The following is a 23,822-nucleotide window of genomic DNA, read 5'->3' on the forward strand; positions in this document are numbered from 1 at the left end:
CGTCGCCCTTAGCCAAGGAATATACCTCAACGTACTCATACGCGATCCGACGGAAAAGGACAGATGGAGACAGCAATCCCACATATTGCAGTGGAGCGGCACGCCGTACGTCGGCTAGTCGCTTGGGTTCGAAATTGTGGTTCGATTTGCTTAGAATTAACCCTACACCTGAATATGACTGAAATCTGATGTTTTCTTCAGATGTGGCTATTCGCGCACTGAAACCAGTTCCAAAAGTACCTTCAAACTTCTTACTTATAGAGTAATTGCTGTGGAACTGGCCGATAACAGCGCCTTTCCTAGGCGATAGACGCTGCTAGATAGGGCTGAATTTGTACGAACAAGCTTTCAATTTGGACCCCCAGGCACAACAATCTCAGCAGCAACACAAGCCACGTTCGGGACAGGGGGCCTTGCTGTCGCCACTGCAACAGCAATGAGAGCTCTCAAAAGCCACAATAACCATGTCAAAACACTGTTGCGCACACCGTTTCAAAATTTGAAGCAGCTAAGAGCAGAAAGACTCTCCAACGCACTGGTGGACCCTGTCGGGGCTAATGGGCCAATGGTGTGGGAGCAGCGCTCTCAGGTGCCACAACGTCTGAAACTACGGCAAGAAGGCGCAACCTACGCGTCCTTTGGTTGGTGCAGTCTGTGACTGCGTTTCGAAGATGACAGATAGGAAATAAGAATTGGCAGATCTACGGACAGAGCGAGCGTATGCGAGACTTCTATGCTGGAACATTTAATCTTGGTATTCTAATTTTCTGTTTCCTCCTTGCTGCGGCACATGACAGCCGCAGCTCGAGATCAACTGCAGCGCGGCGGAGATATAGGAAATTTCCCCACCTATACGCAACGCCCCCCCCCGCACAGGCGCTGTCGCTAGAACATTCTTCCTTGACTTCCTTCTGCACACTACTTTAACTGTTGTCCCAAATAGAAGCTGATCAAGCCTCATATGAACGGAGAAAGCAGACCCATCCCTATCAAAGTGGGGGAGCACCTTCGTAGCACGAGATGAACGCTGTACCTCAGGGCTGAAGGTTTCGCTAAGGGCTCGAATAAATTTCTTTCTACTACGAGAAACTGGTACTTCTGGCTGACGGTATTGGGAACTTCTAGCTTGGACCAGTTCACAACGATGAAGTCCCCACGTCTGATGTGGGTAATTCGGTGCTGGGTGCGCGTGAAGCCTCCAGAATGTTGGGGTGTATAACAGGGGAAGCGCTGACAGAGTGCGCCCGTCAGCGCCCCCAACGGCATTTGTACCCGCTACTGTAAGACGACGGGAATCAGAATCCTAAAAGAAAAAGGAACAAGGAGGCTCGTATGTATTGCAGAGGTTCCGCAGGGGATGACGGCGAGATGCTTGTCTGTCATGGTGATCTCAGGAGGACCTCTGTTTGGAGGGATCCGATCGAGTTAACACCGGAGGTACAGCAAGTAGCTGCATTTGACAGGAAGTGTTCTCAGTTGAGTTGAGTAACAACTAGCTAGCAGCGGGCCCGTAACCTGCTGTATGCCCAATCAAAGTATACGGAAAGCGAAGATGCCATCTGCATGCAGCGGTTTGAAAGAGTTTAACTGCATTAAACCTTCCGTATCTTTTGCACTCGCTGACGCCCCGTGGTGTCCAGATGACAGATGCTGATGTGCTATGAGCTGAAGATAAGGCCATTTTCAGCTCAGAGCACTCTTTTAGCTGCGTGATACTATGTCTTCACGCGCAGACCCGCTCCACAAAACCACTTTTGCAGCTGCATAACAACATGTCTTCACGCTTAGACCCGTTCCTCAGACTACCTAAGTTCTGCATGCCTAAAATGCCTCCTTTGCTGTTCTGTAGTGAACAGCGCTCTCAGCTACCACTCCTTACCGGTCTCATGTATACCTAAGTAGGTGCACACCCGCTACACGCTACACTCAGCGCATAACCCAGAATTAAAATAACCTTAAAATATCAAAGAACAGTATCTCATGCGTATCCTTGGTCCAATCCTCCTAAAGAAGGGAAAGTAACAACGTTATCCCGAAGCTTACCCCTTGCGGATCAACGGCTCGGCTGCAGTGCTAGTCTCACGGCCAGCCCCAGACCGTGGGTAGCTGCAGAGCACTCCTCGCCTGATTGCCTTATCTCCTGTCTAATGCGGCTTGATTTATTTCTAATAATATTTTATTGTGCTCTCCCTGTCGGATAGACCTCTAGAGGCCCAATCTGAGCACCATTGTAGTGCTTGCGCACGGCAAAGGAGCTTTCTTGAGGTTAAGAACGGATCCTTGCGCCGGCAGGTTTCCTGTTTCTCAGGCGTTTTTTTCGTCCCCTACACTTCTCTTACTGTGTTTGGCTGGAGAAAACGCCTGAAAGAATCCCACAAGTTCCAGAAGCCGAAGGCCCCCCATCACGGCGCGTCGCTTCGACGTTTTAGTCCCAAAGCCTAGAGGCATATTCTGCGCTTGCAGCAGCAAAACAAGTGCCGTCATACTGCTGCAACGACAGCAAAAGGAACAACAGCTCTGCTGGAGCAGCTGCTGCTGCAAATCCCAATCGTCCGTGCATCTGTTGGATTTCAACCAGCTAGCCTCTCGACAAGCTGCACATGCACTGCAGCTGAACCGGAGCGTTCGGGTCTGGTTTTGATATACCACAGTAAGAGCTTCTTACTCATCAGGGAGCGCTGCAGGAGCTGCTCCGGGTCACAGCAGCAGGAACGACATAGGCAAGAGGAGCAGCAGAGTAACAGCTCGAGAACAACTGAGCAACAGCAGCAGCAGCAGGGAAAATGGGGTGCAGCTGGCCTTGCTGCGCCACTTGCTGTTCATTTCTGTCAGCATTTGGAGTTGTATTCCTCCTGATATTAGGATGTCTTATGCAGCAGAAGTCCCCCTCTATAGAGCTCGACACTAAAGTGATGGAAGAGCAGTACATGGCGCCGTATATCTGTGCGGGTGTACGTCCAACGCATTTGCCTACACATGTTGCTGTTGCTTCTGCTACTGCTGCTGTGGAGGTTGCTTCTGTTGCTGCATGTGTTAGTGCTTGCTTTATTGCTGCTACTGCTGCTGCCCCGGTGACTGCGGGCTTTGTCCCTGCTGCGGATCTACTTCGGGTGGTTTGCTTTGCCGTGTGTGCCTCATCTTCTGTTGCTGGTGGTGCTATTGCTGCTGCTGGCGCTGCAGGTGTATTTCGTATTTTTCGTAGTCAGCTGCGTCTATCTGTACATACACTCCAGAAGAAAGCCAGCGCCTCAGCCAGGCCTCTTTCCCCTAGGCTCGATGGCTGAGGCTGGGGAGCGGGGAGCTGCTGCTGCTTCCTTCGAAGCGCTTGGTGCTTCTGCTGCTGCTGTCGCGGAGGACTCGAGCCCGAAGCGTGCAGCAAGCAACACAAGCCCCCTTTCAGCTGGAGTTTCCCTTTCAAAGATATCTCCACGAGAAGAGGGGCAAAGTGACAAGGACGGCAAGGCATTGTAGTTGTGAGAGCAGAAGCAAACTCTGCAGCTAAAGCAGCTGCGGATGCTGCCGCTGCAAAGCCTGCACTACAACAAAGCATTGGATGCTGTTGCTGTACGGGGTGTACATGGTGGAATGCCGCATCTGATGGCTGAATCTGTTTCGTAGCAGCAGCAGCAGCAGTAGCAGCAGCAGCGCCAGCAGCACTTGCCAGCGGCACCACAAGGCAGCTTTTTTGTACATGTTGCACCACCAGCAGCAGAATCTGCTGCTGCTGCTGCATAAATATCCATATATCGTGTGTCATCAGAGCCAGTTTTCTAGTAGTCTGCATTCGGGTTTGCTTGTGCTCCCGTAGCTATTGAAGCTTGTGGCTTTTGATGCTGCTGCTTTTTCTACTGCCGCGGCTTCTGCTGCCCTTGGAATAGACATTTCTAGAAGCAGCAGGCACATATTCTTGTTGCATGCCGCAGAGTTGCCCTTTGTGGTTTCGTTGCATCGGCTCCTGCTGCTGCGGCGGCGGTCGCAGCAGCAGCAGCGGCTGCTGCAGCAGCTGAACTTCCCTTAGGCTTCACAGTGTGTCAATTCGATTTTAGGGAGGCCAACAGCAGCGGCCAGCCTGCGCAGCAGCAACACCAGATGGAGAGAGAGCGACAGCACCAGCGTCTGTGGGGCTGCAGCAGTCAGCTGCAGCTGGAACATATATCGTTTAGGTTAGACAGTGGTTGTAGTAGGGAAAGGGGCAGCAGCTGCCGCTGCATCTTCTCGCTTTAGTCTTAAGAAGGATGTCGCACTCCTCTGCTGCTTCCTGCTGCAGCCGCTGCAGCCTGCCTAGAGAGGCTTGCTGCTGCCGCAGCAGCACGCCGTATGCTGCTGCCTTGATGAGCCGCTGCTGCTCGGCCTTCCTTCGCTTGCGCTCCCATACTGCCTGAGGAAATATAGAGTGCGGCAAACCCTGCCTTGCACTTGCAGCTACCCGTTGAAGCGACGATTCAGAGCAGTAGAGTGTAGTAGCAGCAGTAACAACAGCAAGCGCAGCGGCAGCAGCGGCAGCAGCAGCAAGTGGCAGAGTGGGAAGCTAACGCATATTGCATTCAGGATTGCAGGACTTACCGCTGGCAGAAATCCTAGTAGAATCACGCCACTGTCCTCGAGCTTCTGCTGCTGCTGCTGCGGCGGTCGCTTTAGCTGCTGGTGCTGATCGATAGTGTTCCCTCTTTGTAATAGCCGGCTTTGCCTTTTCTGCTCCCGCTGTTTCATTTGTTGCTGCTGCAGGGCGCTAGTGCATCTGCGCACTGCTTCCTGCTGCAGGACCTGCTCCTGCAGTGCGTCGAGTGCTGCAGATGCCGTACATAGTTGGGTGTAAGTACACTTGGAGGCAACTCAGTTTACAGGCATGAGCGTGAATAAAGGACGCCATTGGGCTGCTGCAGCAGCAACGTAACTCTGCCGTAGCAGCAGGGAAGGTCCTTAGTCTTCATTGTCGATGCAGTAGTAGCAATTCAAGCAGCAGCAGCAGCAACAGGCGTGTTCGGTTGGCCTGTATGGAGAGACTTACTGGCGATGCGCCTGTGGATTTTCTCCACCGCTACTGCTTCAGCCTTGGCCTTCCTTGCTGTTTCCATTCGAGCTAGCCGCTGTAGCTGCTGCTGCTTCTGTTGCAGGTAGTGGAGATCTGCTGCCCGCTGCTGCTCCTCTTGTTGCATGAGGCGCAGCTGCATCAGCAGCATACGAGGACGGGTACGGCCCCCACATCTGCTGCTATTGCTGCTGCTACTGCTACCGAGTATCATCGAACTCTGTGGATACTCCTCCAAACTTTCGGTCTCTCCCTCCACCGAAGAAGGGCGGCGTCGGCTTCTGTTGCTGCTGCCTTTGCTGCTGTTGTTGCTGCCGCTTCCTAGAGAAGGAATTTCCGTGGCTTCCTTTTTATTTGTTGAGTTGCTGCACTGGCGTGACAATGCGCGGAACTCCTCCTGCTTTTCTTCTGAAGTCCCGTCTCTTGCTGCACTCTTACCCAAAGGTTTCGCTCTTTTACAAGCATGCGCTGGCTCAGCTGCACCAGCCGCAGCCGCAGCAGCAGCAGCAACGACAACAACAGGGTTGACAGTGGAGGGATCGTTTGCTGCCGCAGCAACACCTTGTGCAGCAGCAGAAGACGTTCCTATGGACTGGCCACAGGGTCGCTTGCTGCTGCTACTGCTGCTACTGCTGCTGTTGCTGCTGCTACTGCTGCTGCTGCTGTCACTTGGGTTGCGAAGTGACTGCAATGCAGCAACAGGAGGCAGCTGCGCGCTGTTCCGTCTTGGGAAAGGGGGATATGGGCGCTTGTGGAAGTCGGTGTTGCTGCTGATGCTACTGCTGCTGCTACGATGCAACGGGGCTGCTGCTGCCCTAGCTGCTGCTGCAGCTGCGGCGATGGCCTTTCTGCTCGCTGCAACTGCTCGTTTAGCTGCCTCTCTGGCGCCTTGTGCAGCGGCTGCTGCAGGCGTGCTTGGCTGCTGCCGCTGCTGTTGCTGCTGCTGTTGAATGCTGTTGCTAAGAAGCTCCTCCCACTGCAGTATGCGATGCTGCAACTGTTCTGCTGGTCCTGTTGGTGCTTCTCTTTCCGTCTTCCAGTGCTCCGTGGCTATCTCTACAGCTGCAGCAACAAGCTCCGAAGCAGCAGAGATTTGAGTCTCCACGTTTCCATCGCTGAGGCTTCCTTCCTTTTCTTCAGCGTATATTCCGTTTGCTGCAGCAGCAACACTGGCAGCTGCCGCAGCAGCAAATACCTGCTGCTGCGGAACCTCAGCAGGCAACTCTGTGGGGATAGAAGGAGGCATTGAGCATACTCCCGTTCCTCCATCTTCCGAATCATCTGTATTTGCTGCAGAGACGTGTGCTGCAGCGCGGGCAGTACCTGGTGCAGGAAAAGGAGCAGCAGCTGCTACTTCGTCTGCTGCCACCTTTCCAACTGCAGCTACATCACGAGTAGGAGCAGAGTCAGCAACACCAGCGACCAGTGCTGCCGCTGACGCTCCAGAAGCTGATATGGCATCTTCTGCTGCTGCATTTTCATCTGGTGCTGTACCTTCTGCTGGGTTTGCTGCTCCAGCTGCTGCTTCAGACGCGCTTTGCGATGTGTTTTCTGACGCTCCCTGGTACTGTCGCTGCTGCTGCTGACTAGCAGCAGGAGCAGGGTTTGTTCCGTTTTTCCTCCTGGAGGAGGCTTCCTTAGAAGAGGCCCTGCCTAGTGCAGCACAAGAGATGTCTGGAGCTGTGCTGCTGCTGCTGTTCAGTCGTTCATGCAAGAGGCGCTGCTGCTTTAGCTGCAGTAAGTGCTGCAGCTGCTTTCGCAGAGCTGCACTCCGCATACTGGACGTGCGGCGGTAGAGCAGCAGCTGAGGGAGATGCAGCCTGCTGCGCTCTGGTTTCTGCTGCTGGTGCTGCTGTGGCAGCTGCGTGCGCGCTCCCTCCCCTCCTCTCCGTGTACTAAATGTAAATGGGGGAATACGTAGAATTGCTTTTGCAAGAGAAGGCAGCTGCGCAGCATCAGAGGGTGCTGCTGGTGCGGGTATTGTATGAGTAGAAGGGGCATCTGTCTGTACACCTTGAGTGCCTTTTCTTTTTCTGCTGCTGCGGCGCAGCTGCCGACATGCCTCGGGAGACGATAGTGAGAGATGAGAGCTACCGGATTGTTGGTGGCCTTCTGCAGACTCACTTACAGTGGCGTTCTCTGCAGCAGCAAAGCTGCAGCCAGCTGCCTCTTCTTCCGCCGCTTCAAGCCGGCGGGATCTGCTGCCGCGAGGAGATGGGGCACGGCGCGACTCAGAGACAGCGTTGGGATAGACAGTTGCAGCACTAGCAGATTTCTGCTCCGTGGAAGTGCATCTGTCTGCGTCTTCATACAGAGACTCAGGCCCTCCGCCTGCTAGCCAGTCTCCCCCATGCCCTTCATTGTCCCCGCCTGCAAAGTGCTGCGCCAGGAATCGTTCTTGCTGCTGCTGCTGCACCTCCTCCTCCTCCTGCTGCGCGTGCTGCTGCTCCAGCTGCTGCTGTGAAGTAAACGAGCCAGCGGAACTAATGGACTGGACGACTGACGCCTGTGGAGAGGGGGAGTTCGATAGAGGATGCAAGTGCTGCTTCTCCTGCTGCCGCAGTATCTCCTCTTGCTCCTTCTGCAGCAGTAGTTGCTCTTGCTCCTGCTGCAGCAGTAGTTGCTCTTGCTCCTGCTGCAGCAGTAGCTGCTGCTGCTTCTCTGTTTCCCATCGCTCCTGCTGCTCCCATATTTTCTGCTGCTCTTCAGGCCACTCAAACTGTTGTTCCTCTTTGCTGCGGTGTCCCCAATCGTCTCCCCAGCTTGAGGTATGCGTCCCTGTTCCAGAGACTTCGGTGGGCTCCTGCTCGTGCTGCTGCTGCTGCTGCTGCTGCTGCTTTAGAGAGAGCACAGAGATATCCTCGGTCTCCTCATTTTCGCGTTCGTCCAGTGAGACCTTTTGCCCCATGCTGAACCCGTTGCTATGACCGCTGCTGCAGCGGTTGCGGCAGCGGCTGTGTCTCCTCAAATGCTGTTGTGGGTCCCTCGCTCGTGCTGCATGCGGCAAACCAGGCATCCTAGCGACAGCACCAGCAGCAGCAGAGTTCTCCTTCTTCCTGCTGTGCATAATGTCGCCGTATTCGTAGGATAGTGGCTGCTCTGTGTCTGTCTCCCTTCCAGCTGCGGCTTCAGGAGCAGCAGCAGCAGCACTGTCTGCTACTTCGTCGGTGGTTGGTTCAGAGAAGGTCTTGAGGGAGTCGCTGTGAGGTATTGTGTCTCTAGCTGTCTCCTCTGTTGCTGTTTCCTCTGCCTGTACCTGTCCCCTCTTGCTGTCGCGCCATGGCCTCCTTCGCCCTTTGAAATTTGCTGCATGCAGCGGGTTGGCTTCTATATGGCGGCCAGGGTCGCAGCAAGACAATCTGGAGATGTAGCAGGCACTATTTCTGTCTCTGTCTCTCTCCCCCTCCCTCTCTCTTTCTCTAACCCTGTCTGTATGTCTCTCTGGGTCTCTGTCTCTCTCCCTTTCCATTTCTCTTATATCTTTGTCTTTGTCTGGAAGTCGGTCTCTATCTCTGTGTCTCTCTCTGTTCCTGCTTCCTTTCTCTCTGTCGCTGTCGCTCTCTCCCCTGTAACGCCGCCGTCCCTTGGTAGATGCTGCTGCAAGGCCTGTGTCTCTGCCCCTAGTTGAAGTGTCTCCTTTGCATCGGTCCGCCCCTCTGTCTCTTCCTAAGCATTGAGACTCCGAGGTTTCCGAAAAAGCCTCATCTCCATATACACCGAAACCGGAAGAAAACTTACAACCTGCTGGTGCTGGTGCTGGTGCTGCTGCTGATACTCCGCCTTCCGCGTAGCTGCTATGTCTCCTGTGGTGTCTCCGCGTCTCCTCTCCGAGGGTTAAAGGACTTCGGGGCAGCCGCCGAGAAGTCGTTGATTGTTGCCGTTCTCTTTGGCTGTTTCCTACTGCTGTTGCTGCTGCTGCTGCTGCTGCCATAGGTGTTTCTCGCGAATGCCGCTTCTGCTGCTGTTGGCCCTGTTTCCAGCGGTGCCGGAGGTGCTGCTGGTGTTGCTGCTGCGGCAGCTGCTGCTGCTCCTCACTAGACAATGACTGCCCCTCCCACCATGCATCAGCCGAGCCGAACTCCTCCTGCTGCAGCTGCTGTTGTTGCTGCTGTTGCTGCTGTTGCATTTGCATAGCCTGAATGCAATCCCGCAGATACCCACGCTTACAAGTGAGACAGTGAATGGTTGAAGGGAAGAGAGGCAAGGGGGAGCAGCACCAACAGAAACAACAGCCTTTTCCTAAAGGACGGGGTCGCCCTAGCTAGGAAATACCAGCAGCAAAACGCAAACAAGGCAGACGCAGCAGCACCGGAGAGCACTGCAGACACCCAGGATGCAACGGCGTGCTTGAGGTGAACGTACAATTAACATTTTTGCTGCTGCAGCTGCTGTTGCGTCTCCTCCATCTGAAGGCAACAGCCTCATAGGGACTCCGCACAGGGTCTCCTTTAAGAAGAGTGTAGGGCCAAAAAGCTGCTGCTCCTCGTCCGCAGCAGCAGCAAACGCAGTCACCTCCCTGCTGCCAACAGCAGCGGTAGGCGATTCTCCCCCGGAAGCAGGAGCAGGAGCAGCAGCAGCACCACCAGCAACGGCAGGAGCAGCAGCAGAAAATCCGTGCGGCGTCTTGCTGCTACTGCCCACTTGCTGTTGGAGACAACCTCGTGCAACAGCTTTGGGGGCCTGCAGCTCCTGGTAGTGCTCCCCGTCCCGTTGAGCCTGTTGCTGCAGCAGCACGTTGGTGCGCTGTTCAGGCGCCGTCTGCTCAGCTTGCTGCTGCTGGTGTTGCTGCTGCTGTTGCTGCCAATTGGGGGAACTGGCTGCCGATGCTGCAGCTTTGCGTGTTAGGGGCCAAGGAGAAAAACTGTATTTGCGTTCCCGCCTTACAGACACTGTATGAACCTTTTGCAGCTCTTCATGAGGCTGGTGCTTCAGTTGCTGCTGCTGCTCGTGCTGCCGCAGCAAGTGTTGCTGCTGTTGCTCCTGTTGCTGCAGCTCCTCCAGCAACAGTTCCCTAGCAACACTCAGCTGGGGGCCATTGCGATAAGGGGAAGCGGACACTTGCAAATTCTCTGCTGCTGCTTTGGCTGCTGTGGCTGCTGCCGTTGCTGCTGCTGCCACCGCCGCCGATGCCCCTCCCTGCTGCTGCAGCTGCTGTTGAAGCTGCTGCTGCAGCTGCTGCTGCAGCTGCTGCCATGCATCGGTTCCACCAGCATCCAACGTTCTTGTCAGGGGGCCTTGGAAGTTAGCTGCGAAGAGACCCTCGGGCAGCTGGGGACGACAGAGACTGTCTGCTCTGAAGGGTATGTGAGCAGCAGCAGCAGACACGCAGGGGCTGCAAGATGCACGCTGAGGCCTCAATAGGTGAAACTGCTGTTGCTGCATTTGCTGTTGCTGCTGCTGTTGCTGCTTCTGTTGCTGATGCTGTTGCTGCTGCTGGTGCTGCTGTTGCTGCTGCTGCTGATGTTGTTGCCGTTGTTGCTTCTGTGAACGCAGAGTGAAACTCAAGGCAGCAGCTGCCACAGCCTCTGCTGCTACTGCTGCAGCCTTTTCTGCTTCGCATGCAACCGAAGAGCTGCGGCCGTTTGCGGAGCTGCTGTTGCTGCAGCTGTTGCTGCTGCTGTTGTCCTTGCTGCTGCTGCAGCTAACGCTAATATGCTGAAGGCCTCCGCTGCTGCAAGCCGGGAGACTGCTGAGTGAAGGAGACCTTCTCCTCAAGATGAGCCCTTGAACGAAATTGGGTTGTGCTGCTGTCCATTCGGGTGTATAGACACCCCGGGAGGGAAGGCAATTGTCGTTGCCGCTTCTGAGATCAGCAGAAAGTAAGGCTTTCGAGACAGATGCTCCTAATAGTGTCTGCTCCCTTGCTGCTGCTGCTGCTGCTGCTGCTGCTTCTGGAGCTGCTGCAGCTGCTGCTCCTGCTGCAGCTGCTGCTGCTTTCTGTGGGGATGGTATCCTTGTTAATTCTGGCGGACTTACGTCTTCTAGTGCAGCAGAAGGTATCAACAGCGAACTTGTGCGGCAAGCTTCAGCACCGACTGCTGCCCGCTGCATCTGCTGCTGGTGCTGCGTCTGCTGCTGCTGCTGCTGATGCCGCCACTGCAGCTGCTGTTGCTGCAACACCACATACGGCAGCCTTGAGCATTGGCAGCATTCGCCGAAGGGAAAGCCACCGCACAGATGCCAACATTGCTGATTCTGCAGATGTTGCTGCTGCCGCTGCGGCAGATGCTGCTGCAGCTGCTGCAAACGCTGCTGCTGGTGCTGCTTCGGCAAATGGTTTCTTCGGCAGCACGCTGCCATTCTAGTGCTGCAGAGAGCAGCCACTACAGTAAGCAGACGAGGTCAGGGAAGCAATAAACGTATCAAGGAAGATCGAGCAACCCCTAAACGCCTTCGCGCTGCAGTTGCTGCAGCAGCAACATCAGCAGCAGGAAAGAAGAGCCCTATGCATGCTTAAATGGAGGGTGGAAGCTTCTCTATTTCTCAGCCAGTTCCGCAAAACGTTCGCGTTGTCCCTCTGTGTACTATCTGCTCCTTCGTGTATTGCTGAACCTGATCCTGTTGAGATGAGGGGCGTACCCCTGGCGTAGCTGTACGTGCAGCAGCTAGTGCAGTGTCTGTTGCGTCTGCCGTATACAGCAGATGCTCTTCTCTAAGCGCGTTGTTAGCTGCCTGGCTTAGCTAGGTATCGCTTGCTGCTTGTCTCTCTCGTCTACTCTTGTGGTGAGGCCCGAGATCCTGTGAAGACACCGGAACATCCGTGTTATATTATTCTATATTTTGCTGTCTGTCTTTGTTTTCACGGAGAGAAAGAGAGAGAGGAGAAGACCCGCTGAAAGCTACAAACCCTCGGACTGTAGATGCAGGCTGGATTGACTGCCATCGACAAACTCATGCGGAGATCTTCTTGCGAGCCCCTTCGCCTTCCCCAAATATATGTTTTTGAAAACTATTTGCAAAAAATAAACAAGAAAAACCGCTGCAGAGCCCTAGAGCTAAACGGGGCCCTGGCAGTGGCTGTTGTTGAGCGGCCTTGGGTCTCACCCTCAGCATTCTGTTTGTGTTTGCCGCCGCTGTTAGAGCCCCCAGGGTTCCTTTTTGCAATTGAAATCAACGCAAAATAACATTTTAAATCAACTTAAAACACGCAAAAAAGTAAAGGAACGGACAAACTTCCTTTAGCCGTCTCCCCTGCTGCCCCAGCGCAGATGCGGGTCCCCCCTTCCCCACTGAGGCTTTTAGGGTTTTGCTGCGTTTTGATTGAGCCTTCATTGAATTCTTTTTCTCATAAACTAGATAAATAAGTCGTCTGAATAAAAAACCTCCTTTGGGAGCATCAGTGGGGCACGGGCTTCACGGAAGCACGGGAGGTCACTCGATCCCGACACGATCCCGATCCGGGTCCCGTCGATCCCGATTCCGTGTGTACCTGCCTCTCTGAGTGAAATCGATTGCGTAAAGTTTTCTAGCTGCAGGTTTATCCTCAACTGTATCGTAGCAGCAACTTCTTGTCATAGCTGCAGGCCTGGTGTGCAGCCAACTCACCCCGGTGTCCTCTGCGCTAATCGCTGGCAAAGGCTGCTCCAGCGCTCACCGCCAGCTAGCTATAGCTAGCTATAGCTAGCTGATTCTAGCTATTGGATTTGGCTGCAGAGAAAGCATGCTTGCCCCGAGCGCTGCAGCAAGCTGTTGCCCACAGGTGAGGCGCAGGGCATGCTGCGAACGCTGGGTATAGAGAGAACAGCAGCAACAGTAAAAAATGAAAACTTCTATAGACAAAGTTGAGAGACCACCCGTCTGAGCTCTTCCCTGCTTCTTGTCTGCCTTTGCTTGCCATGAGACAAAGAGGAAAAAGGTTCTGTCCCCAGAGCTATCTACGAATGTACGAAGAAAAAAACAGCACACGAAGTCGCAACGCTGCATGCAGATGCATGCAGTACAGCCCCAAAAGTGTAGCGGTGTCAGTGGCAGCGAGAGGGCGAAATGCATCCTCATGGAGGTCCCGCATGCATCTTTCTACAAGTACAAAGCGATAGGCAACTCAGCAAGTGCTTCGACCAGTATGTCATTGCATATATCTTGTGTAGAGGTAATGCTTCTACTAGTGCAGAAGCAGCAGCACCGGCAGCATCAGCAGTACCAGCAGCAGCAGCAGTTGTATCACTGTCCTCTTTTGAGCAGAGGTTTGCTTCCGCGGGAGGGGGCTTCTGTCTGCTGCATTGTGAATCCAAGAAGGATGTGTTATTATTCCGGGGCAAGTGTCCATTCAATCTGCTGCTGCTGCTGCTGCTGTTGCTGCTGCTGCTGAGAAATGTTCACTTGGCTACGTTGTAGAGAGAGAGCGCACTTAACCTGCGCGGCCTCTCCAGCCCCTGCAGCAGCTGTTGCAAGGCGGGCTGTCGCAACAATAGCTGCTGCTGCTGCTCCTCCCCTTTTAGTTGCTGCCACTCCAAGAAACAAATCTGCACCACCCGATAGCCTAGCAGCTGCAGCAGCCGGTGCTTCAGCGCCGTTCCCCCGTCAGACCTAAGCTCAACGAATACACTGTTGTTGTTGCAGTTGCTGCTGCTAGACCTGCGGCTATGGTTGCTGTTGCTGCTGCTGTTGCTAGAACTGAAGCTGTTGCTGCATTCGTTGCTAGTGGCAGCAAACCCTCTGCCCGGCACCTGTACCGGTGTATGCTCATACTCATTCAGGAGATCTTGGGGTGTATGCATACTCAGCAGAAAGTGTGAAGGCCCATCGACTTCAACGGCAATGCGGACGGGGAGGCAGCGAGTGCAGCGTCGGCCAACAGCAGCAGTTTGCTGCTGCTGCTGCTTGTGCTTCTGCTGCTGCTGCAGCAAGGCGATATCCAACTGCAAGCCACCTCTTACGCTGTACTCATGCAGAATACGAACTGTAGCAGGAGATATTTGTGCTGTTGCTGCTGCTGCTGCTGCTGATGAAGCGGTGGTTTGTTTTCCTGCTGCTCTGTCCGTCGCTCCTTGCTCCGTTGTACCTGTTATTGGTGTTGCAGTCCGCTGCAGCAGCCCCTCTAGCTGCCGCAGCACCTGCTGCTGCAGCAGCGAGGGCCTAACGCCGCTGTTTGTCACCTTGTAGTCACTGCCCGTGTCTCCATGTATCTGTCTCCTGCTGCGTCCCTGCAGCACCAGCTTCCTGTTGCTGTTGCGAAGCAAGGAGGAGACATTTGACTGTCGCCCAGCAGCAGCAAAGGAAAAGCCGCTACGCCGCTGCACCGCAGCCAAGGGCAGAGCAACAAAAGCTGCTGCTTGCGGAGCTCTCGCTCGCTGCAAACGCAAGAGCAGAGCGGCCTGCAGCAGCTGCCTCTTTTCTTTGCTGCTGCTGCTGCACCGAAAGCCGCAGCGATAAGAAGAAGACGCGCAGTAAGTCCTCAATAGACGGTGCTGCAGCAATCCGCAGCACGTCATGCCCCACACAGCATTAGCTATGGCTTGACTATCGGCGCACTTGTCGCTGCTGCTGCTGATGCTGCTGTTGATGCTGCTGCTGCTACTGCTGCTGCTAGGAACAAATGTTTCACGCCTAGCAGCAGACGACCCGGGACCTTCCAGAGAAGTACTTGAAAGCAACTGCTTCGCCAGACGCCTTAGGTGTATACGGAGAAGGTGCTGCTCTTCGGGAGACAGGCCAGCAGCAGCAGTAGCCGCAGCAGCAGCTACTGCTGCTGCAGCAGGAGCAGCAGTAGGAACGTGTCCAGATGAGGAAGGTGTAATCTTGAAGAGAAAGCTATTATTGCATTGGAGACGATGCTGCAGCTGCTGCGGAGACACCGCAGCTGCTGCTGCAGTGCCAAGGGCCCAAAGAAGCAGCCCAGCGTCCTGAGGAGACAGCAGCAGCGGCGTCCCTTCAACAGTCCCCCCTGCCGCTGCAGCTGCTGCCGCTTGCTGTTGCTGCTGCTGCTTCTGCTGCCTTTGCTTCCTTCGTACGACCGGAGGATTTGCACCTAAAAAGCAAAGGGCTTTCTGCAGCAGCAACTCCGACATAAAACGAACAGAGACAAAACAACGCAGCAAATGTACGAAGTCGCGCCCAGAGAAAAATAATTTCTCTCTTTTGCATGCGTCATCTGCTGCTGTTGCTGCTCCTGCAGTTGCTGTTGTTGCTGCTGCTGCCTCGGGTTTTGCTGCCACGATCGGCTGTGCAGGCACTTGCGCACCGGCCTCGAAAGCCTGCTGATGCTGCTGCTGCTGCTGCTGTAGCCAGTCGGCAGCAACAAGGCGGCTGTTCAGCGCCTTCAAGAAAGCAGCACCCGCAGCAGCAAGCTCCGATATGTTCGGGCTGCTTCGACCGAGCTTGTTTCCAGCGTGTGTGCGGCTGCTGTTGCTGTTGCTGCTGCTGTTGTTGCTGCTCCAAATCTGGCTACCCGAGAGGGCCTGCTGCACTGACCTGTTGAACAGACAGCCTGAAAGCAGCAGCTGCTCCTGCTGCAGTAACCGCGTTAGCCCAAGCAGCAAAATGCAGCTGGGGCGGAGCCACTGACGTGGGATTTGTCTTTGTTGCTGCTGCTGCAGCTGCTGGTGCTGCTGCTGCTGCAAGGCTGCCAAAGGTGCATGAGCAGCATCTCCTGCCTCGCCATGTGTCTGTACAGAGGTGTCACAAGATAGAAGGGCTGCAGCACGCAGGGAGCACCAGGAAGCTAATCGCTGCAGCGGCAGCTTGCAAGCACCACCAGCAGCAGCAGCAGCAGCAGCAGCAGCAGTTGTTTTCCCGGCCGTGAGCTGCTGTTGTTGCTGCTGCTGCTGCGCCGACTGCATAGCGCAGAGCCGCGTTGCAGCAAAGAGCAGCAAACTCAGCTCTGGCAGCTGAAGCTGTTGCATGAAGTGCTGCATCTGTTCCTGTTGTTGTTGTTGCTGCTGCTGCTGCGCTAGGAGGAAAGCAACACCCCACAAGCCATCCAATTCAGTGCATTTCATTTGCTGCGCCAGCATCAAAACAGAAGGCAGCAGCCACAGCAGCAAGGGAGAAAGGTGCCTCAGCTCCGCTACAGCAACAGCAACTGTTTCTGGTGCTGTTGCTGCTGCTCCCGCTGCTGCTGCAACTGCTTGAGGCAGTGCGCTGCGTGTTTTAGGAGAAAGAAAGCCAACATTTGCAACTGCAGCAAACTTCTGCGGCTCCTCTACTGGCGGCCTGCTGAACTTGAAGGCTGCCTGTCCGTTGTGTCCTTGATGCAGCTGCTGCTGCTGCTGCTGCTGGTTGTGGTATTGCTGGTGCAGCTGCAGTTGGTGCTGTTCCAGCGATTGCTGCACCAAACAGGTTGCAGTCTCCATGAATCTCCGGACAGACGAAAGAGCCGCTGACGCTGCTGCAGATGCTTTAAGGGGAGAGGCGGCAGCAGCAGCAACAGAGCGGTCTTCACATTTTGCTGCAGTTGCAACGTTGTCCTGCAGCTGCTCTCTGTGCCGCTGATGCTGCAGCTGCTGCTGCGCTTGGGAGAGTTCTTGTTGCAGCAACCACTGCCGCTGCCGCTGTCTGCTTCTGTAAAGCTCCTCCTTCTCTTGAGCTCGGCACCCTTGCTGCTGCAGCACCGGCAGCTGCAGCGGCAGCTGGTGCTGCTGCTGCTTAAGGAAAATAGCAGTGTGATTAAGAAGAGCAGCGAGCAGCCGCACAAAGCGTTTCAGGAGAACAGCTAACTCAATTTGCTGCTGGTATATCCAACCCACAGGATGTGTTTGTTTCTCTACCGGCTGCTGGTGTTGTTGTTGTTGCTGCTGCTGATGCTGCTGCTGCAAGTGGAGCTGCGCAGTAGCCGCTGCTTCGATGCAGTCTGCTGCAGCTTGAATGTGCTGCAGCAGCATGACGGCCGGCAGCTGCCATTCCTCCCTAGCATGCAGCAAACACTGCAGCAGGAGAACGGCAAGACGCGCGGCTTCGACATGGGCTGCTGCTGTCTGAGCTGCTGCTGCTGCAGCAGCAGCACCACCATCCGCTGCTGCAGGCCCTCCGTAGCAAGGAGCGTTTCTTAGGATTGATGCGAGCAGCTGGAGACAGTTCTGCAGCAACTGTCTTGGCTTCCCAGAGCATGCAGCATCGATGCTGCCTCCCCCAGAGCACCTGCTGCTGCCGCTGCTGCCGTTGCTGTTGCTTATGCTGCCGCTAATTATGAAGGCATGCGATGAAGTTGTGCCTTGCTGCAGGAGTTCAGCGGCAGAAGCTGCCTGCTGCCGCCTCTTCAAGTGCAGCAGCAAAGACCGCCCAGCACCAAGGCCTGCAGCAACAGCCGCAGCAGCTGCTGTCGCAGATGCTGCAGCAGATGCTGCGCAAACTGGAGCGTCTACAGCCGCTGCGGACCCTGGCAGCAGCGATTGCTGCTGTTGCTGCTGCTGCACTGCTGGTGAGGCCTCCAACAGCAGCCGCCATGCATCCTCGAGCTTCGAGTGCAAATAAGTTAAGGCATCTCTCTCCGCATCTTTCCTTATCCCAGGAGCAGCAACACCGCCTGATTCTGCTGCTGTTTGATCTCTTGCTGCTGGTACTGCTGTTGTTTCTGCTGTTGGCGTTGCTGTTGCTGCTGCTGCTGTTGATATTGCTGCGCCACTTGTTGTTAGCGTCCTAGCGACCCCCACTGCGTCGCGCAGGAGATTATGGTGCTGCAGTACTGCCTTAAATCCCTTGCTGCTGCTGCTACTGCTGCTGCTGCTGCTGTCGCTGCTGCTGCAGCTGCTGCAGCATCCAGGGCAACGAAGCCGAGCAGCAAGTGATAGATGCTGGGGAGGGAAGACGCGCCGCAGCAGCAGAGGAGGCAGCAGCAGGAAGAAGCCCATCTGGCATGCAGCTTCACGCCTTGATTTCCCGTTGCTGTTGCAACTGCTGCTGCTGTTGCTGCTGTTGCTGCTGTTGCTGCTGCTGCTCCTCTCAGCGGCAGCAAGACCATCGATTCAGCAGCGCAGGCAAGGCTTGCCAGAAGCATCTGCGGAGCATCTTCCACACTCCCTTAGGGGATATAATACCAAACGGGGCCCCCTGGGGCCCCAGGGGCCCCTTGCTGGGCTCTCCTACCTCGGGGCCTCCCCAAAGGGCCCTCTGTACCCTGGGGCCCCCCCGCCGACGACCTGCTAAGCGTGAGGCCCTTACGCATAAGCACTGCAGCTCTCTATTGTTTTCTTTATTCAGCAAGAAGGAGAATGTTTTGCGCACTTTGTTTCAAACTCTTAAGTTTTATTTCTTTTCTGTGTTGTGTATGAGGCATACGAGGGGGGGGCCCTTACGAATGGGGGCCCCCCGAAGTGTCTCCGAGCACCTCTTCGGCATGCAGGGAAACTGTTCTCGTAATATGTTATTTAGAATAAAAGATATACGTCAAGCTACAGGAGAGAGCATCTACTTAGGTAGGTAGAACGTTGTGACTTTTGCTCGGTTCGAGCTTGTTGAGGGTTTGCTCAAAAGATGCAGAGGGGCCCAAAGGGGCCCCCAGATATTCTGAGGTTGAAGAAGGGAGAACGGCGTTTGATAATTTAGCCTCGTGTAACTCAGCAGCAGCCTCCAAACAGCCCTTCTTTGTATGTCTGCTTGCTTGTTTTTTTGTTTGCTAGCTTGCGCACTTGTTTGTTAGCTTGTTGGTTTGTTTGTTTGCGTGTTGCTGCTCGCCTGTACAATTTTGCGTGTTTATTTAATTGTGGATATGCTGCGGGCTGCTGTCTACCTGTAACATGCTCTGTGTAGAGCAGGTACTTGCACTGCTTCTTGCGTACAGGCTGGCTATTGTGGGGCAAGTGAATGTTTTGCAATTGTATTCAGTGTTTGTACATACAGAAAAGGGACCCTGTTTGTTTTAGCATCTGGGGCTTCCGTGCAGCATTAGTTGCATCAATGTCCGTTGCAGCAGGCCGTGGCAGGAACTGGAGTAGAATGAATGAACATCTCAAGAAGAAAGAGAAGAACGTTCTGCAACACAGTGCATAGGCAATATCTGAAAAGCGAAAGCTGCACCCAAGCTGTCGTGATGAGCCTACAAACACCGCAGTGTTGTAACATTCGAGCCATTTAACACTCGAATATCACCCGCCAGAACTGGCTGCAATAGAAGGACAAACTCTTTGATGAAATAAAAACCAAAGAGGTTGCAGCATGCCGCCCGCCCAGTGGACGCCCAATGCACCGCCTCGAACGCATGCACGCCGAAGCGCAAAGCTATGCATGCTCCTCGGTACCGGCGATCCCCGAAATTAAATAAGGCGATCAGGCGATACGCAGAAGAGCTGCTAAGGAAAAGGCAACCAGCACGTTTGAACGCGACCTGCTGCTGTCGAAGAAACACGAAGGGAGTTGGGGCGCATGCACGTCGACTTCTAACACTTCGACGGCTGGGGATACCAGAGTTCGAGAACCTTCTTGAGTGCTTGCAGAGTTCAGCAGTCCATTCATCGTTATGAATCGCTGGTTGCTTTTCATAGACTCTGGTCCATCCAACACACAAGAGTGCGTTTCATAAATGAAAAGGAACGCCAGCAGCAGAAGCCCCCAATCACTTTCAAACCCTGACCCTTGCAGAGTCACCAGACTCCACCCAGCCTTTTAGAAATATCTCAATGGATTTCATTGTGCGGTTTTCATCGGTAAGAGGCAGCGATATAGCATTCACCTTTCTGTGAATAGACTGAGCAAATATGCTCACTTCATCACCTATTCGAATTCAGTGAACATCAGAGGGTCAATTATTCATTATTCACCTCTCTAGGAGGTCCGCAGTGTAGGTAAAGCATCACTGCAAACATCCCAGAGGCGAACAATGAATATTATTCACCTTCGGCAGAGGCTATGAAGCTTGCTAGTGAATTATGGTGCGAACCCCTGAAGCTGCACGGCAACCGTGAACGAGAAGGCTGGTGCAAGCTGGTTGCATCAACCGCACATTTATGCGGAATTTGTGACTTCGCACCAGCAAATTTCATCGAAAAGGCTTGTCCTCTTTCATGAGTGCGTTCATTAATCTGAATTGATTTGTAATCAATTCAGAAGAGATACACTCTTGGGGAAGGTGAATTTCGGGCTTCATGTTGTACACCAAAACGCCGCTGTCCAGCATTAGAACTGGCTTATGGCAGCCAGCCCCCTAAGCATGCAGCTGCCAACATGATTGTACAGATTGAAGCAGCCCAGGAATGTATGAAATAACCGCATGACGGCCAGGAAATAAATTACGACCAACACCGCTCGAAAGGTACTTCTAACCCGGCCGACCCAATATTGTGGGGCTGGTCACCCTCTTTGGGTGTTTGCTGGCCCCCAGCAGTTGAGCGCACATTTTGTCTTAACGGTGGGCATATTTTCTTGCATATGCTTAACAAGTATTTTGACGGATGCATCAAAGAACGGCGTCTAACGCCAAGAACCCGTTCGCTGAACAGTACGCAGCGGCAGCCAAAAATCGAAGCATTCCCTCTTCATACTGTTTGCCCCCTTTCTAGCCGGTAATTCTTCCTTTATCTTCGGTGTTGGGGGCGACCAGGCGCATGAGGGCGTTTGTTGTTTTGGGGAGCACGGCCGATATAGCATGGAATATGCGAAGTTTGTTCGTGTATTTCTACCTGAATGCGTGCTCTATAAAGGGCCAAGTAGGTTTTTCAGCAATTATATAACAGTGTTGGCGCCTGTAACAGAGAGGGTTTGATTGTAGCTGCACCTGGCGGTGCAGGATTAGCTGCAGCAAGTATCGTGAAGCGTAAGAGGTTGGTCCCTCTCCTCATCAGCTCCAGCCCCTTGGGCCGCTTAAGCGCAGGACACTTGTAGGCTGGAGAAGACATCGTCTGGTTTGGGGGAAATATCTTATAGCCTTTATTGCAGCTCGCGACACTCCTCGGCTTGGCTCTAGGTACCCTGCTCTAGGGGGGACCCCGCCAGCACTGGGGTTGTTCTATCTTTTATGCATTTCTTAAATGGCTTCCTGTTTAAGTCATCAATAGAAATAGCAGAGACAACTTCAAGCCAGCCAGTTGCTTTCCTTCCTTCGCGACAATTGCGAGACACACCTCGATGTCCGCTCGTAAGGGTGGCGTTGGGGGTTCCCCCCTAGAAACTATGTGAACAGGTGGAACTCATGTCTTATCTTGAGGCGTTAACAAAACTAAGCAAAAATGTAACAATTTTGCATTGAAATTGTTTATATTCTGCGGAGGAAATAGCAGAGAACCCTTGGTGAAACTCTGTATCTATCGACGAGCAAATGACCCTGTGGTGTTCCTGCTACTCAACTTACAATTCATGCAAAATTCTTTGTTTTTTAAAAATATATTTATGAAGCTAATGAAAGAAACAAAAAAGAACAGCATCAAGTGCTGCACTCGCTGCTGCCTTCAGTGGTTTCCCCCCGTCGATTCTCGCGGAGTCCATTGTGCAGACAGAGGGCTCAAGTAGAGAAACTCTGTATTTGCTTGCAAATAATGGGAAATTTGTTTGAATAAATTATTTAGTACATTTTTTTAAATTAAAGTTATTGATAACGAGAAGCGAAGAAGGTCATAAGCAGAGCTAACAGCATCCACCTCACCGCAAGGGGGCTCTCGCTTGTCTGCTTTTGCTTTTTCCCTGCCTCTTGTTGGTCAAGCTGTGGGCTTCTGAGTGTTGTTTAATGCTTTTTGAAGTATACAATTCCTTTTTTGCTTTGTTTTGCTGTATACTTTTGTAAACTGCTTAAAGCTTTGTTCATTTACTTCGAAAATGAGGCTCTGCTCCATAGGGTGCCCTCTCCTCCTGGGGGTTATTTACCTTACAGGAGCCCGTGCTGCTTCTGTGCAGGAGGCTGCAGGAGCAGCAGCAGCGAGCCAGCTGCAGCAGCAAGCTTCTGTATCAGCATCAGTTGAAGCAAATGCTAGCGCCCAGGTGCAGGCTGATAATGGCGCTGGTTCTGGGGCCGAGCCTACGCAACGCCCGATTAAGAGGTTACGTGGAGAAGACGAACAGAATGATGGGCCAAGTGCAGAAACCCGAAAGAATTACGATGAAGTGCTTGGAGAGCTACAGAAGGACCCTCGCTATCAGCGTGCAAGAGAAAGGAATGACGCGCTTGCTGAGCAAAGACGCCAACGTGTAAATGCATGGATGAAGGGTAGATCTCAACAGGGGCAAGCTCCCTCCGCAGAGGCGCAGGCAGATAAGGAGAGGCGTGCTAAATATGACAAGGTAGTGGAAGAGCTGCAGCAGGATCCGAGATTTCAACGGGCGAGGGAGCGTCTTGGGGGAGCCAGCGATGAGGGATCGAAGGCCAGCAATAAAGACACAAAGCCCCATACATTCTCAAGATAAGCAGCGATGTGGTGCTCCCTCCGCTCCGCTCTCTTGCGTTTATATGGACGGCACGCTTGAAGCGATCTGCTTGGACTGCACGGAAAGACAGATAAACAGAAGAAAACTCAAAACAGTTGAACTGGCGAAGCCTCCCACTTCTCCTCCACTCCTTGCATGCAACAGCACCAGGGAGTTTGCTTTTGCTCTTTTTCCAGTGCTTGTAGCGTGGCTGTCGCTGGACTGTCAGGTGTACGTACACCCCAACAAAAAGAATAGCAACAGCCCCACCCAGCCTTTTCATCGGCTTGCACTCAAGAGGCTCGCTAAACGCAGCGGAGGAGGAGGGGTTATCTCAGTGGAAGGAATGAAGAATAAGAGAAGAGGAGTGTGGCAATATAATAAAAGGGTGATGTTTTTGATAATAATAATGAGAGGGGAGTGGGAAGGAGTTAAGGGGCTGCTGCTGTGTTCTGCGCCATCCATCTACAAGGTGGTGGGGGCCTAGCTCTAGGGCTAGATACATTTTCTGCTGCTTCGTTTTACATTTTAGTTTTTGAACTCTAGAAGACAATTCTTGAACAATGGCAGCACTTTGCAGTTTCAGTGTAAAGGGGTTTGGGATGGGGGGTTCTTACAAGGCACCAGCCCCTTGCCGGACGCGTTCGAACCCTCATCGTTATACAACTATATCTATATATCTATAATATATATATATATATATATATTTGTAATGGGTAATTGCTATCTATAGCAAGCTACGACAAGAAGAGAGCAGTTTGCAGCGTAGTGTAGCTGTAGTGTAGGGGGTTGTGACTCTTGTCTGTGTTTTGACGTACACCGCAACAGAGACTACAGGTGATGTGGATGAATACTAAAACAACACAGAGACGAACAAACTGCACCTCTGGATGCAGGTGCTCCTCCTAAATGAGAATAGAGTATAACGGAAACATAATAGGTATCTCTCGAAACTCACTAGCAGACAATTTTTATGTATAGTGTGTACAGTACAATTTGACGCAGTGTAAGGAGAGACAGCATAATGTTTTAGTGAAGGCGTGGGAGCTGATGAACGCGTATATATATAGTATATATAATGTATAATATATATACAGATATATGTATAATACATTTATAAGTATGAATATAAAGAAGAATTCAATACAGGCAGAGTGAATGTGTGGGAGCTGCTTGAGGCCGGCGAACGCGCATATATATATATATATATATATAGTATATATAATGTATAATATATATACAGATATATATGTATAATACATATTTAAGTATGAATATAAAGGAGAATTCAATATAGGCAGTATGGCACTATGTAGCAACACAATTAGACCCAGGAGCCTCAGCATTAATACTAACTCTTGCAATGAAGCCCTTTATCCCTTTTTAACTTTAATTTCAAAAAAAGTAATGAAAATAAATTCTTCTACGCCTCCCTTCTTAGACAGCAACAATAGCCTATTAACGCAAATAGACGAGGATAGTTGTTGCTGTTGAGGAACCACTGAAAATAATTTGGAAAATAAGATTTGCC

At 52.9% G+C, this 23,822-nt stretch overlaps 3 protein-coding genes across 3 annotated transcripts; 1 reads left to right on the forward strand and 2 right to left on the reverse strand.

The window, feature by feature from the left end:
* Positions 1–3,202: 3,202 nt before the first annotated feature.
* Positions 3,203–11,329, reverse strand: EAH_00036020 (hypothetical protein, conserved; the record flags this gene model as incomplete). Its single annotated transcript, XM_013392081.1, has 4 exons — positions 3,203–3,607; positions 4,564–4,787; positions 5,009–9,164; positions 9,392–11,329. The coding sequence occupies 4 exons, from the start codon at positions 11,327–11,329 to the stop codon at positions 3,203–3,205; spliced, it is 6,723 nt and encodes a 2,240-aa protein (XP_013247535.1).
* Positions 11,330–13,344: 2,015 nt separating this feature from the next.
* EAH_00036030 (hypothetical protein, conserved) lies at positions 13,345–17,814 on the reverse strand (the record flags this gene model as incomplete). The annotated part of the gene is made up of 1 exon (XM_013392082.1): positions 13,345–17,814. The coding sequence occupies one exon, from the start codon at positions 17,812–17,814 to the stop codon at positions 13,345–13,347; it is 4,470 nt and encodes a 1,489-aa protein (XP_013247536.1).
* Positions 17,815–21,706: 3,892 nt separating this feature from the next.
* Positions 21,707–22,291, forward strand: EAH_00036040 (hypothetical protein, conserved; the record flags this gene model as incomplete). Its single annotated transcript, XM_013392083.1, has 1 exon — positions 21,707–22,291. The coding sequence occupies one exon, from the start codon at positions 21,707–21,709 to the stop codon at positions 22,289–22,291; it is 585 nt and encodes a 194-aa protein (XP_013247537.1).
* Positions 22,292–23,822: the final 1,531 nt, after the last annotated feature.

The sequence above is a fragment of the Eimeria acervulina genome, genomic scaffold (assembly GCF_000499425.1).
Source record: "Eimeria acervulina Houghton genomic scaffold, Eah_scaff385, whole genome shotgun sequence".
Taxonomy (NCBI): domain Eukaryota; phylum Apicomplexa; class Conoidasida; order Eucoccidiorida; family Eimeriidae; genus Eimeria; species Eimeria acervulina.